The sequence below is a fragment of the Gorilla gorilla genome, chromosome 9 (genome assembly GCF_029281585.2).
Source record: "Gorilla gorilla gorilla isolate KB3781 chromosome 9, NHGRI_mGorGor1-v2.1_pri, whole genome shotgun sequence".
In the NCBI taxonomy this organism is placed as follows: domain Eukaryota; kingdom Metazoa; phylum Chordata; class Mammalia; order Primates; family Hominidae; genus Gorilla; species Gorilla gorilla.
This window is the reverse complement of record NC_073233.2, coordinates 130,043,012-130,058,746: the sequence shown is the minus strand read 5'-3', so window position 1 is coordinate 130,058,746 and position 15,735 is coordinate 130,043,012. Positions and strand designations below refer to the sequence as shown.

The 15,735-nt window shown below is 37.6% G+C and overlaps 1 protein-coding gene across 1 annotated transcript; it reads left to right on the top strand.

The window, feature by feature from the left end:
- The first annotated feature begins 1,908 nt into the window (after window positions 1–1,908).
- On the top strand, window positions 1,909–14,697 carry BLID (BH3-like motif containing, cell death inducer). The gene is made up of 3 exons (XM_031016112.2): window positions 1,909–2,005; window positions 2,099–2,223; window positions 14,317–14,697. Exons 1-3 carry the CDS (start codon window positions 1,909–1,911, stop codon window positions 14,650–14,652), a joined length of 558 nt encoding a protein of 185 aa, XP_030871972.2. The 3' UTR covers window positions 14,653–14,697.
- The last annotated feature ends 1,038 nt before the right edge of the window (window positions 14,698–15,735 follow it).

Genomic DNA, 15,735 nt, shown 5'->3' with positions numbered 1-15,735 from the left:
AGCAATAAGGCATAATTTTAAAATGGTATGTATTTTATTTTATTTTTTATGCTTATGGATACATAATGGTTGTACATATTTGTGGGGTGCATATAATATTTTGGTGCAAGCATGCAATGTGTATCACTGATCAGATCTGGGTAATAGGATATCCATCGCCTCAAATATGTATCATTTCTTTGTGTTGGGAACATTCCAAGTCTACTCTTCTAGTTACTTTGAAGTATATAATAAATTATTGTTAACTATAGTCAACCTATTATGCTATTGAGTACTAGGTCTTATTTCTTCTATCTAATTGTATTTTGTACTAATTAATGAACTCCTCTTTATTCCTTCTCCCCACTGTCCTTCTCAGCCTCTGTTAACCGTCATTGTACTCTCTACCTCCATGAGATCATGAATGGGTATTCTTTTGTTCATTGGGAACTGATCGTCTAGTTGGGATAATAGAAATGGCACACAGTAAACAACATCATACCAGAAAGAAACAGAAAATTACATGTGGCAAATTGTCTGACACAGAATATATCCTGTAGGAGTAATCAGGGAAGGCTTTCTGAGGAAAGTGGAAATTTGTGCTGGACATTGAAGGGAAGATAGAATTTTTTTAGTAGAACTTCATAATTCAGTTAATTCAGTGAAATATATTGAGTACCTCAGCTCCTTAAGGAATCATGCTAGAAGCCAGGGATATATAGATAAAAAATAGAATCTCTACCTTCAAAGAGTTCCCAGTCTGGTGAGAAAGCCAGAGATGTCTGTCAGTGGAAAGCAAATATGATAAGTGTTGTGTAGAGATGGGAGAGGAGAGGGCTTTACAAGTGTGGGGACCAATATTACACCTTAGAGATGAAAGGAAGATAGTCTTCAGGTTATCTAGTCTAACTTTCTGCACTCCAAGAATGCCAAAAATATTTCTGTGATGATGTCACTCAATCTATACTTGAAAGCTTCTAGTCATAAGAAGTTAATTTCTCAAGACATCTTATTCCACTGCTTTATGTCTCTCATGGATAGAAAATAATATTTTTTATTGAGCCAAAGTTTACCTCCTCCAAACTTTCACCCATGGGTTTAGTTCCTACCTCCTTAGCTGCAGGGAGGAAATCTACTCAGATAGTCCTTCAAAACACTGACATTGCATCCTTTCTTGATGTCGCTTCTTTCAGGTTAAACATGAATAAATCTATACATTATATGTATTTCTTTATAAATCTGTGTCTATACTATATGTATGATTTCTAGATCCTTCATAATTCTTCATGTATTTGTCAACTGATACAGAAACCAGAATTGAAAATATTCTTGAGCTGTCCCATCAGTGAAGAACACCATGTAGCTAGCCCCTCCCTTCTTTCAGCCAACATAAGTCTATTAACTAAGCCTAAGTGTGCATTGGCCATTTTGGAAGCAAAACACTTGACTTTGTTCATCTTTTCCTTGTAAATAAGCCATGCCCTCTCACTCTCATCCTGACCTTCTCTCCTGAGAATTTTTTTAGAATAATAATTGTACGGAGTCTTCCCCCACCCAGTTCAGTTGGAGCTTTGAATCTAACATTCAAAATGTATTTATTTATGTCACATTTGGTGCTCTTCATTTTGACCTCTTGTTGGAGTTCTCTTTGAGCTTTGATCTTGTCATCTGGCATAGCTTTTGTTTCCCCCCCATTTTCAATATCTGCAAATTTGATAAGAATGTAATCTATTTTCATCCAAGGCTTTAATAAAATAAACAAGACAGGGGGTCAAGAACAGAGCTCTTGGGCAAACCATGTAGGTCTGGTCATTTCACAATATAAAAAACTCCTGCCTGTACTTTTATTCAGCCCCTGGAGGGAAGAGTGGTGCAGGAAGAATAGGATGTGCTCACTGACAGTGATAAGCCTGACCTAACCAGGGCCCAATGTGGCATGTTGGTCAGCAGCTTCAAATCAGGTTATACTTCGGGGAAGATGGGTCACATTATGTCACATCCAGGAAGAGTCGTTACTGTGACGATGGCAAGTCTATAATTTTTCCTGCTTACGGGGTTTTTCTCATATTTATGGACTCATAAATATGAAATAAGTTTCCAGTGAAGATTTTGGGCTTAGGGCATGACAAATTGAAAGCAGAATTTAAAGCAAATTATCCTGTTAATGAAATTCTAGGTGGACTGGAGAAGGAAGTAACCAGAGAGGGGGAAGCTAGTCAGGACGCTGCTCAAGTTATCCAAGAGGTAAGAAGCCTAAGAGCTTAGACAAAGACAATAGTGAAAAGTGGAGAGGTAGAAGACACATGTGACTCAGAAGAGCTGTAGAACGTTGTCACTAAAAATGGATTTGAGGAGGCTGTGGGAGGGGCAGATCTAAGATGACTTCCCGCACATTAAATCTGGAAAAATGATGGCACAGTGGATGGCAACAAGGAAACTGGTGAGTGGATCCTATTTAGGGCAGGGTTAGTTTTATTGTTTTTATGCTTGACTTAATGGTAATAAGAGTTAAACTAACTGGGCCAGGCGCAGTGGCTCACGCCTGTAATCCCAGCACTTTGGGAGGCCGAGGCGGGTGGATCATGAGGTCAGGAGATCGAGACCATCCTGGCTAACACGGTGAAACCCCATCTCTACTAAAAAAAAAATTACAAAAAATTAGCCAAGCATGGCGGCGGGCACCTGTAGTCCCACCTACTGGGGAGGCTGAGGCAGGAGAATGGCGTGAACCCGGGAGGCGGAGCTGGCAGTGAGCCGAGATCGCGCCACTGCACTCCAGCCTGGGCGACAGAGCGAGACTCCGTTTCAAAAAAAAAGAGTTAAACTAACTGGTAGACGAGAGCGGGTGACTGAAGAGTTACCACCTGCTATATACAAGTAGAAAATTAAAAGGCCTGTGTGTGGCATGGCAGAACTGTAGGATCACCGTAGCTGTCAGCACCACTTGGTTTTCTAGCACATAGGTCTATTGCAAGATAATTCATTGATTGAACCAAAGATCACTTAACTTTGCAGATCCATTTCAGATGTTGTAAATAGCAAGTATGATTATACAATCTTGGAAATGGAGTTTGGCTAAATAAGATATGTCCAAATAATGGAATGTGTCATAGGAATACAATTTTGGACATCTCATTTCACCACCAGCAAGTATTTTGTAAAAGCTATCTACTCTTTAAATAGAATAGCCTTTCTACATTTTTTCCAATGGATACTCAATTTATAGTCCTTCTACCCCACACTCCCATACACACACCAAAAATATGAGTGCAAGGAGAGAATGAAAAGATATTAACTTGAAGCCCCATTAATCAGCCTTTAGAGAAGACCCTGTTATTAAGCTCTTGATCATCATCATCACCAGACATTCATTAAGCACCTCATTGTGTTTATGCAAAGTATAGACGCATGGGCAAAACCCACATGGGCCTGCCCTCTCTGGGCACATAGACCCTTCATGCAAGAACTCAACAGAAAATAATGTAAAAATGACCAAATAAAAGTGCTGAAATGAGCCCCTCTTCAATTACATTAGCAGTGCCTCAGCTATCCTATTTTATTAAGGAATGAAATCCCCATATAAGTAAATTTTTATAAAAACAAGAGCTTACCTACCCAGGCATCACAACAACTTCTGCCTTTTCAGTCTCTATACAAATTTTCTGCGCCTAATGCACTGGGTGGCTACGGGTCACTGTTATGAACTGACATTGTTGAATTGTGCGCTCTCAAAAGTCTTTGTCTGCTTTTTGCCTTTCAGTCTGTATTTTGTATTGAGCTGTTGGCAGTTGCTTTTTTCTGCTCTTCTTGTGCCTGCTCCCAGCTGCTCTCCCAATTCACTTGTAGTTTGTTACTCCAAAACATCTTTGGGCCAGGGGAAAAAGTTAACCAAGATTGTCATAAATTGTAAATGAAATGAGTCAGTTTCCAATTCTGAGTGGGGCTATAAAGAGAAAGTCGTTACTGTATGGTGGAGACTCTCAGATGCTACTTCGAGTGTTTAAAGTGTTTCATTTGCTCACTTCTGCATTCTAGGCTGGACTCTGGGAAGTTGAGGTTGAAGAAACACTGACCTCTGGGTAAGGGAGGGCATGTTGCCATGTTGCTCTATTTACACTATTGTAGATTAGGTCACAAATTAATTTAGGGATAGAAAGCAAAGTCCCATATCTGAAAAGTGGAGACTTTTCTATAATCAATCTGATAAGATAATAATTTAGGGCTGGGCATGGTGGCTCATGCTTATAATCCCAGTGCTTTGGGAGTCTGAGGTGGGAGGATCGCTTGAGCCCAGGAGTTTGAGACCATTCTGGAAAACATAGTGAGACTTCCATTTCTACAAAAAAAATATAAAGAATTAGCCAGGCATGGTGGCACATGCCTAAAGTCTCAGCTACCTGGGGGGCTGAGACAAGAGGATCACTTAAGCCTAAGAGATCGAGGCTACAGTGAGCTGTGTTCATGCCACTGTACTTCAGCCTGGGCGACAGAGTGAGACCCTGTCTCAAAAACAAAATTAGCTTAACATGACGTTATGAAAATAAAGACATTCTACACCAATCTTGAGTGCCTTATTCAAAATATACACAAACACATACAATATTTTGTTAATTTCACAGCAGGCCACTTTCTTAAACCAGAGACAAATGGTTTTCATTTCACTAACTGGGAATACTGTCATATTCAGTGCTTCTGAAAAGTGCTATCCCCAGTAAGTCCCAGCATGGTGCTCAGGAGAGCCAAGCACTGCAGAGGAGGCTAGGCACACCACTCTGGATAGAGACAGAAAAGAGAAAGAGTCACTTTGAAAATCGCAACTTTTATTACTGAAAGATTAAGACATGCCATGATTGACTCACTGCTTCCGGTTTTGTGTTAAGCTTCTTGATGGTTACTTGTGAGTCCTTATCAGTAGTCAGGGGGGCTTTTCATGTGTCCAGCAATATGTAGCTTTTTTTCTTTCTTTTCTATTTTTAGATTCTTCTAGGTATGTTCATATAGATACTCTCCTTTCTCCATGCCACTTGCTATTTTAAAGAAAATATAGTAAGATTTAAAAATTATGATAACTTCTAGATTGACTATTTTGAAATGTTATAGAAATGGTTTGATTACAACCCCATTAAAAAGTGGGCAAAGGATGAGCACAGATGCTTCTCAAAAGAAGACATTTATGTGGCCAAGAAACATGTGAAAAAAATCTCAACATCACTGATCATTAGAGAAATGGAAATCAAAACCACAATGAGATACCATCTCATGCCAGTCAGAATGACAATTATTAAAAAGTCAAGAAACAACAGATGCTAATAAGGCTGTGGAGAAATAGGAATGCTTTTACACTGTTGGTGGGAATATAAATTAGTTCAACCATTGTGGAAGACAGTGTAGTGATCTAGAACCAGAAATATCATTTGACCCAGCAATCTCATTACTGGGCATACACCCAAAGAAATATAAATCATTCTATTATAGATACATGCACGCATATGTTCACTGCAGCACTATTCACAATAGCAAAGACATGGAATCAACCCAAATGCCCATCAATGATAGACTGGATAAAGAAAATGTGGTACATATGCACATGAAATACTATGTAGCCATAAAAAGGAACAAGATTATGTCCTCTGCAAGGACATGGCTGGAGCTTGAAGCCATTATTCTCAGCAAACTAACACAGGAACAGAAAACCAAACACTGCATGTTATTTATAAGTGGGAGCCGAACAGTAAGAACACATGGACACAGGGAGGGGAGCAACACACACTGGGGCCTGTCAGGGCGGTGGGGGGGCAGGGGGAGGGTGAGCATCAGGGTAAATAGCTAATACATGTGGGGCTTAATATCTAGGTGATGGGTTGATAGGTGCAGCAACCCATGTTTGCCTCTAACAAACCTGCATGTCCTGCACATGTATCCCTGAACTTAAAATAAAATTAATTTAAAAAAGAAATGGTTGATTAAAACCATCATTCAGGTTACCTTTAGTAATGTCAGCAATAAGAAAATCTGTTCTTCTGGAAAATTAGAATAGTGTTTGTATCTCCTTTTATCTGTCTTTAGTTCATTTGTGCAGAGTGCCCAAGAACACAACATTCCCATTTTATACATGGTTAAACTAGAACCCAGGAAGGACCAAGGGCTCAATGTCATGCTGGGATATGGATAACAACAGGCCAGGGCTGTTTAGAAGGAACAAGACTTGTAGTTTAATTAAGCAAGAGGGGTTTGGTGGCAGCAAATTAAAGTGCACCTACAGAGGAGTAATTTACAAGAGAGGAAGAAGTCTAAGCAAGTAGATAGGTTTCCAAATTCTAAAGGCAGGTGATAAATGTGGCTATATTAACAAGCAAAGCTGAAAATCACTCTTAGGGATGGGAGATGTTATGCTGTTTGCTGGCACAAGTGGCTCTAGGGCTTTCGGATTTTCATAGCCACAGAAAGGTCCAAAGACAAATTCTGCTCCTCAGTGAGACAAGAACACAGATACAAAGATTTGCTCATCATTGATCCTACTTAAGGGGCATGCTGAAACTGAACCTAATATTTCTAAGTTCATTGCGCAATTTCTTCCATAAAATTATGAAGTGACTTGCAGTATTTGAAAAGTCTTTCTCTTATCTTAGAAAAATTGTTTCAAGAAAGATGAGAGCATTCAATTTTAAAAAGGATTCTGATAACACCACAAAAAGAAAAAAACTTTTGAGAAAGCTTTTTTTCCTCCCGAGCAAATGGTTTTTAAATTACTTTTGCAAATGCTTGCATAATCAGTATAGGGGATATAGAGTTATTAGGAAAACATAGCAGGTATTTCACAACACATAGAAGCACAACATGCTTCTCTAGGAAGAGACAAAGATGATATATTTATGTAAAAATTGAATTAAAGCCAAATTTAGAAATTAATCAGTCTCTTCCCCCAAATAAACACCTTAAAAATACTTTCTAGAGCAGTAACAGTCAATATCACCTTGGGATGTTGAGATGAAATTAATCTTAAATAATAAGATTGCCATTGCAATGGTGATGGGGAAGGGGAGACATGCTATTTATGGATTGGCTACTTTGTGTTTGGGGTTTTGTTTCATTCCACATTTAAACTTCCCAACAACCCCATAAATGAGGAAATGTTATTTCCATTTTACAGATGAGGAAGCCGTGGTTTTGAGCAGCTTGCCCAACATCACACAATTATTCATAATGGTAGCGCCAGGATCCAGCGCTGAGCTTTTTTTCCCCAAAGACATAGCTCTTTCCACTATCACACACTGCCCCCTCCCCACCCTTAACTGAGGGGATTTTATTATATTTGAAGGAAATTGGGCATTGAGCATAGTTTGATAAGTAACTATTCACCAAACTGAGATACAGATTTTGCCTGGTGAATAGAAATGACAGTTGATTCCATTTATTTCATGACCGAGAAAGGGAAATTCAGCAAGACATTTTTGGCTGAATTCATAAGGTATTTCCTTGCTCTTTTTAAAAAGTTTCACCTTAGTCTCTCCAAAGCTTTTGGCTATAACAGCGTTGATTAATACAAGGTGGTTTGAGGACCCAAAGGCTAAATATATTTGATTCTTTCTCTTTTCATTTTTTTGTTGTTGATTCATATTGATGGACATGGATTTTTTTAAGTCCAATGTGCCATTCTTACTCATTCTTGTAAGCAGATTCTCCTTTTTCTGACGTAACATCGATGCAAGTATTACCATGTACACATCTAACTTTTTATTATCTATAATAAGGGGCACCAAACTTTATCTGTGATGGGCCAAAGAGTAAATATTTCAGGCTTTGCGGGCCATATGTTCTCTGTTGCAACTACCCAACTTGGCTATCACAGTGAACAAAGCAACAATAGAGAAGAGTAAACAAATGAGCATGACTGTATTCCAATAAAACACAGAGCAGGCTGGATTTGACTCAAGGATGTAGATTGCTCATCCCTAATCTAGAATATACAAATTTGTTTACTAACATAAATTAAAAAGCAATCCAGATCCCTCTCTGGATTGTCATGAAGAGTTATTTGCTAGTGTACAGTGGAAGATGGAGAAATTATAAAGCTCACGTGAGGTCTGATATATAATTCATACGCAAAAACTGCATTTATTTAAAGTATACAGTTGATGAGTTTTAACAGGGCTTACATCCGTAAGACCACCACCAATCAAAACACAGACCATCTTCATCATCTCCAAAAGTGTCCTTGAGATCCTTTGCAGTCCATCTCTCCCTCCATCTCTGGCCCTAGGTAAGCACTGATCTGATTTTTGTCTCCATACATTTGTATTCATTTTCTATAGTTCTGTATAAATGGAGTGAAACAGAATGTACTCTTTTGTGTCTGGTTTCTTTCATTCAGAATACCAGTTTTGAGACTCATCCATGTTGTTGCATGTGTAAGTAGTTTGTTCCTTTTTATCACTGAGTAATATTTCATTGTAGTGTGGATATATCGTGGTTTGTTTGTCCATTCACCAGTTGATGGACATTGGATTGTTTCCAGTTTTTTGATATGCTATCAACATTTGTGTACAAGTCTTTCTGTGTACATATATTTTCATTTCTCTTTAGTAAACTCTAGGAGTTAGGATTATTGGGTCATGTGTTATATGTATATTTAATTTTGTAAGGAACTGCCAGTTGTCCAAAATTGTTTACCATTTTATGTTCCCATAAGATCATATGTGAGTTCCAGTATCTTCAACTTTCAGTTGTCAGTCTATTCTATCTTAGTCATTGGAATAGGTGTGTAGTCATTTCTCATTGTGACTTTAATTTTCATTTCCCTGATGGCTAATGATTTTGAGGATCTTTTTATGTACGTATTGACCATTTGTAGATCTTATTCTGTGAAGTGTTTGTCTGAATCTTTTTCTTTTTTAGTATGCTATTTATCTTATTATTGAGTTTTAAGAGAGCTTTATATATACAAAATATGTCTGTCATATTGTATGTATTACAAATATTTTCTCTCAATTCCTGTTGTGTATTTTTTCTTAGTGGTGACTTTCAAAGGGCAAAAGTTTAAAATTTTCAGCAAGTCCAATTTACCATTTTTTTCTTATAGTTCTTTGTTTTTGTATCTTATCTTTGTTATCTTTGTCTATCCTCAAAGTTGTGAAGATTTTCTTCTATGTTTTTCTCTAAAGGATTTAGGACTTTAGCTTTTACATCAATGTTCCTTATTTACTTGAGTTAATTTTTGTGTATGGTATCAGGTAAGGATCAGGATTAATTCTTTTCTATATAGTCATTTAATTGTTCTAACACCATTTGTTGAAATGACTTCCCTCCACCCCCATTGAGTTTCCTTGGCATTTTTGTCCAAAAAAAAAATCCATTGACCATGTAAGTGTGGGTCTATTTTTGACTCTTTTCTCTTCCATTGATCTGCTTGTCTATTCTCTCTTTAACACCACACTGTCTTTGTTATTGTGCCTATATAGTGAATCTTGCAATAAAGTAGTATAAATCCTCCATTCTTTTTGAATTACTTTGAAAATTCTGGAAACTGTGTTTCCATGCAAATTTTAGAATTAACTTGTCCATTTCTTCAACAACAGCAAAAATATATGCTGAAATTTTGATTGGGATTGCTTTGAATTTATGGCCCAATTTGAGAAGAATTAACATCTTAATAATACTGGAGTCTTTCAGTCTATGAGCCTGGTATATCTCTGCATTTCTTCAGACCTTTTAAAACTTCCCCCAGCAATAGTTTGACATTTTCACTGCAAAGGTCTCATACATTTTATTAGTTCCTTAGGGCTATTGTAACAAATTACTACAATATGGGTTGTTTAAAAACAACAGAAATTTATTCCTTAGTTTAGGAAGCCAAAAGTCCAAAATCAAAGTGTGGGCTGGGCTGATTCTTTCTGGAAGCTCTGAGGGAGAATCTATTCCGTGCCTCTCTCCTAACTTCTGGTGTTGTCAGCAATCCTTGACATTCCTCAGCTTGTACGCACATCACTACAATCTTTGCCTCTCGCTTCACATGTTCACGTGATCTTCTTCTGCGTTTCAGTGTCTCCTTTTCTGTCTCCTATAGGAACAGTGTCATTAGATTTAGGGCCCATCCTTATTCAAGATAAGACCTTTACCTTAATTACATGCGCAAAAGCATTTTATTCCCCAAAAAAGATCACATTCTAAGTTCCAGGTAGACATATCTTTTGGGGGACCCAATGCAACTCACTACATTAATATTTTTGAAAATTTATTTCTGAGTGTTTTATGTTTTATAATGATAAGTGGATTTTTTTTAGTATTTTATTTCCCTTTATTTGCTGTTAGTATTTAAAAATATAATTGACTTGTGTGTATTAATCCTGTATTTTGGTATTTTACTAAATGCAGTTATTAGCTCTAGTCATTGTTATGTAGATTCCCTTAAGATGTTCTGGTTACATGAACAATTATGCTGCTTACAAATAGAGGCAGTTTTACTTCTTTTTCTATTTATGCTTTTCTCTTTTTTTTTTTTTTTTGCTTCGTTACAATAACTAAGATAGCCAGAGCAATGCTGAATAGAAGTGATAAGAGCAGGTGTCTTTGCTTGGTTCTCAATCTTAGGGGAAAATTATATTATAGTTCACCATTAAGTATGAAGATAACAATATATTTTTTTGTAGAATGTTCTTTATCTGATTGAGAAAATTCCTCTCTGTTCCTGATATGCTGAGAGGTGGGTTTTTTTATTTTAAAAATCATCAATAGGTGTTGAATTTTATCAAAGTTTTTCTTCATGTATTGAAATAATGATATACTTTTTCTCATTTATTTTATTGATAATATCAAGTATGTTGATTGATTTTTGAATATCAAACCAAAATTACATTCCTGGAATAAACCCTAGTTTGTCAGGCCGTATTTCTTTTTTCTTTTCTATTTTTTATTGAGACAGAGTCTTGATCTGTCACCCAGGCTGGAGTGCAGTGGTGTGATCTCAGCTCACTGCAACCTCTGCTTCCCGGGTTCAAGCAATTCTACTGCCTCAGCCTCCCGAGTAGCTGGGACTACAGGCATGCGCCACAATGCCCAGCTAATTTTTGTATTTTTAGTAGAGACAGGGTTTCACCATGTTGGCCAGGCTGGTCTCAAACTCCTGAGCTCGTGATCTGCTTACCCTGGCCTCCCAAAGTGCTGGGATTACAAGCGTGAGCCACTGCGCCCGGCCAGGATGTATTTTTTGTATGTTGTTAGATTTGATTAAAATCTTGTTAAGGATTTTTGCCTCTATGCTCATGCAGAATATTGGTTTATAATTGTTATGTAACCTTTTTGCCTGATTTGATAAAAAAAAAATAAGTTGTCAAGAATTCCCTGTTCCTCTATTTTTTGAAGAATTTTATAAGACTAGTGTCATTTTGTACTTGAATATTTTGATTCAAATCACCAGTGATACCATTTGAAGCTAAAATTTTCTGTGTGGAAAGGTCTAGATAATGAATTGAATTACCCTAATAAATATAGTGCTATTTAGGTTTTCTGTTATATCTGTGTCAGTTTTAGTAGGTTGTATTTTTCAATGAATTTGTCCATTTTATCTAAGTTACTAACCTAGTTATTTTTGTATATCTAGCCTAGATATTTTCTCCTCTGTGAAACCTTCCCTGACACTACCAACAAAAGTGATTTCTTGTCCTTCGAGTTACTTCTTTACTCAGTATCATTTGTTCTCTCCATCTTCTGTTGAAGTTTGTTCACATGTCTCTTCCTGTACTAAATAAGGGCCTAGGCCAGGCTTGGTGGCTCACACCTGTAATCCTTGCACGGTGGGAGGCCGTGGCAGGTGGATCACCTGAGATCAGGAGTTCAAGACCAGCCTGGCCAACATGGTAAAACCTTGTCTCTACTAAAAATACACAAATTAGCTGGGCATGGTGGCGGGTGCCTGTAATCCCAGCTACTCAGGAGGCTGAGGCTGGAGAATCACTTGAACCCGGGAAGCAGAGGTTGCGGTGAGCTGAGATTGCACCACAGCCCTCCAGCCTGGGTAACAAGAGCAAGACTCTTGTATAAAAAACAAAACAAAACAAAACAAAACAAAACAAAAACAAAAAAAACCGGAAGAAGAAAAAAAAAAGAAAAAGAAACAAAATTAAGGGCCCTGGAGTTCAATAATTGCATCTTATACATCTTTGGGTCTTTGCCACCTTGTATGGTGCCTGGCATATAATTAGATTACCCCTTCTCCCAAATGTTTAAATAACCAAATTATTCCACTTATCCTTGTCTAATGTATAGTGACCCAGCATGTTTCTAGCTTTCTCAGTAGATTATGAGTCTCTTTTATAAAAATGGTATGCATTATCTATTCTTCATATTCCATGTCTCACATTATAATAAATTTTAAAAACTGTTAAATTGAATAGATTTGCCACAAAGTACAGCAAATTAGTATTCTATAAACTCAAAGAGAAGAGGCCAAATAGAAATCTGGAAAGCATTCATCAATAAAGAGATGAAAAAAACATTGCAAAGTGCTTACTATATACCAGATCTTGTGATAATTTATATTCCTTCCCTCATTAATCCCCCAAATAATTGAGCAAAGAAGATATTATGGTCCCCATTTTACAAATAAAGAATCTGATGTTCAGTAAGGTTAAGTACTCTGCCCAAGTTCAGAGTTATTAAGCAGCGGACTTTGGTTTGAAATCTATATTGAATGATCCCATTATCCACATCCTTGGTCTCAGTTTTACTTTTGTGCATTCAGTTTTCCACAAGGCACTTGATGGAATTTCTTATACTACCTATAAATTTTGCTAGAGTAGAACATTCTGTGTTCCCCCTAATTGAATGTTACAGGCCCCTCTGTAAATTTAGGAAAGTTCCAAAGTGTTCCCTGGATACTTGTTCTGCCTCTATCATGAAATGTACAGAAGTAGCAGAGAAGATCCAAACCAGACTTTGCTCTCAGAGTAGGCTGCATAACTCCCTCTTGTCTTCTCCACTGGTCTACATCAGTCTTTTGTCTACAACCCTGACTTTTTTAAAAATGGTATTGGATGCTACCATTATGGTTATGGTTAATTGGGGGCATCATTGGTGCCTGAGTTTCTACTCAAATAACATAAGGGAAATCAAGAGACCAAGGCCATGATGACTCAAGCAATCTCCATGGCTTGGTGGTAAAGGAGTGAATCCTTCCTTACAGCTGATCTTGCCTTTGTATATGTCACATATTGGTCCTGATTAGAAAGGTCTATAGGCTAATTTGTGCAAGACACATTCCTTCTCATTATACCATGAAACAGGCCGTGTGAAACACCAGATTCAATCTTATAGCCTCTCTGCTGCTGCTAAGTAAGAAACTTCTACTTTTAGTGTCTTTTCTCTCTCAACACAAAAATACTCTGTAAGTCACCCAGATCTGGGTTGCCCATGATTACCAGGCTTTTCCCAATTAGAAATGTGACTCATGTTCCATTTTACCAATACATCTCAGGCACAGAACTAGCAAGGAAAGACAAAATTAAAATTGGTCTGTAATTCCAGCCCATCAATTGAAACAAGATGTTTCTGAACTTTTCCCAATGTGAAGAACAAAAAGTAATAGCATTTTGTTTATTTATTTGTGTACAACACTGTGGTCAGGAACTTGTTGCTTCCCCAGGGAAATTGCTTGCAAGCATCACTGAGAAGAGGACTTAACAATTCACACTGATCATTCCCTGTGGTCTGCCATGGCGAGGGTGATACTTTCATGTTTTATAAGCACCAGACAAGAGAGCTGGATCAATTTTCTCTCTCGATATTCTAGTCTCTGTTGAAACGACTCCCTCAGGCATCAGAAGCTCCGGGTTCTTTCTAAAAAATAAAGTAAGTACTCTTAGGTCTGTTCACAGTAAGGGACAAGAAGTCCAAAACGTATCCCTGCCTTTTACAATTCAGAAATCAACGTGGGGATCTTTCCTACTTTTAGGCATTACATACAGCTTCGCTGAAGTCTGTGTGTCAAACTTACTGAGAGGAGGACATTGTGGAGACTTATCGTTAATTAGCAATGCTTATGCATGCAAACCTTGGTCAGATGATGTTGTGTTTGGAGAAAAGAGAGAAGAGAATTGAACAAGTACATGACCCCTTGGAAGCTGTTTTCAGTTGAGGATTTTGGTGAGTAGCCACTTGAAATCAAGGGAAATTCCATGAATAGTAGGAGCTGGGAAGAAAGGAAGAGGAGGAAGGATCCTACCACTTTTTTCTTCCCATCTAACACCGTGCTTAGGCAAAGCATAGTCCATATGAGATCTGCCTTATAAAAACTTGCTGAATAAAGCGAATGGAAGTTAAATTTTGGACTTTCTTCCATAATAGCTTCAAATTGTGGTGACTTTGTTGCCTATAGAGGGCCGGGAAATACATTTCTTTGAGATCCTAGAATCTGAGTGTGTGCTCTACACAGGATGGATAGAGCGAGCCTCTGGCAGTTCCATTTATCCAGAGGCAAAAGCATGCCTGCCACTGGAGGCGCTCTTGGGTTCCAACAAAGAACCTATGTTGCCTAAGGAAACAGTGCTTTCTCTTACAAGGTACAATCTTGGCTTCTCTGCCATGAAGCGGAATGTTCCTGGACATGTGCTTCAGAGACCTTCCTATTTAACCAGGATACAAGTTACATTGTTATGCAATTCCTCTGCTGAGGCCCTGTAAAAGGAGTGCGTTAGGACAGATGCAGCAAGATATTAGGACAGATTTCGCCCATTATTCAGGCTGCACAACACAGAAGGAAACTTGATTTCAATAAGCCCCAATTCTTAACAGTCTTTTCTACTCACTTTTACCCATAACTTTTCCAAATTTGGTTCAAATTGTGCAGAGAAACAATAAAATTTTTAAAAAGGATAAACTGGCTAGTTAAAAGTAAATGGCATTTAATTAAAACAAATCTTGCAAATTCATGAAAAAACAAAAAGCTATGTGATGGTAAACCTTAGGGCAGCGTACAGTGCCACTGTCCTTTGCAGTTTTGAGTGTATTTCATTTGTACATTGGAAGTAGGTACTTGTCATATTATTAACAATTACTCTACTTAGCTGTACACTCAGCATTTGGCATCAGAATAATCTTGTGTAGTCACAGGGTTTTCATTTTCTTTCTGTATTTTTTAAGCATGTTTCTGAGTGGTGGTTCACATAAGCTTTCAATTTTAAATAACACAATCCATTTATTTCACTAGGTGTCTTTATTTGCTTAAAGTGAAGAATCAGAGATTGTCATTGTGTTGTAAATAAGTCTAACCTTTCTTTCCCTTTACAAAAAAAAAAAAAAAAAAAAAAAACCTGTGGAACTGAAAGAAATAGAAATTCCAGTAATCTTTTATGAACTCTGTTATTAGAGTGAGTAGAACTAAATCTGTGGGGAAAAAAGGAAAAGGAAATGGAAAAGGTGTTTTAGAGCTTTTACTTTAAGCTATTCTAGTGTCCCCTTCTCTGCTTTCTTTCCACTACCCTGACCCATACCTACCCACAGTGAGAACTGAGCCCGCAGGGCAGCTCAGAAGCTGGGAGGAGAGAAAGAGTGAGGATCTGAGTTATTTTTCCTCAGTGATCTTAAAAGCTCCAGGCAGAAAAGACCCTGCCTGTAGAACCTCCCTTTTGCATTTCTCAATTGCATCGGAGAAACTCCTAAATTGCATCAGTGATCCTGAAGCTGTTAAAGTAAAGAATTTTCTGTAGAAGAAAGAAAAGAGAAAGAGAAAGAAAAGGCAAAAACTTAATCATGCCTGGGATCTTT

Coding starts and splice junctions, on each gene's coding strand:
- BLID (XM_031016112.2), top strand. CDS start 1,909: ATGTGGCATGTTGGTCAGCAGCTTCAAATCAGGTTATACTTCGGGGAA. Junction 2,006..2,098: donor GAGTCGTTACTGTGACGATG/GCAAGTCTATAA, acceptor TTTTGGGCTTAG/GGCATGACAAATTGAAAGCA. Junction 2,224..14,316: donor CTGCTCAAGTTATCCAAGAG/GTAAGAAGCCTA, acceptor CTTCCATAATAG/CTTCAAATTGTGGTGACTTT.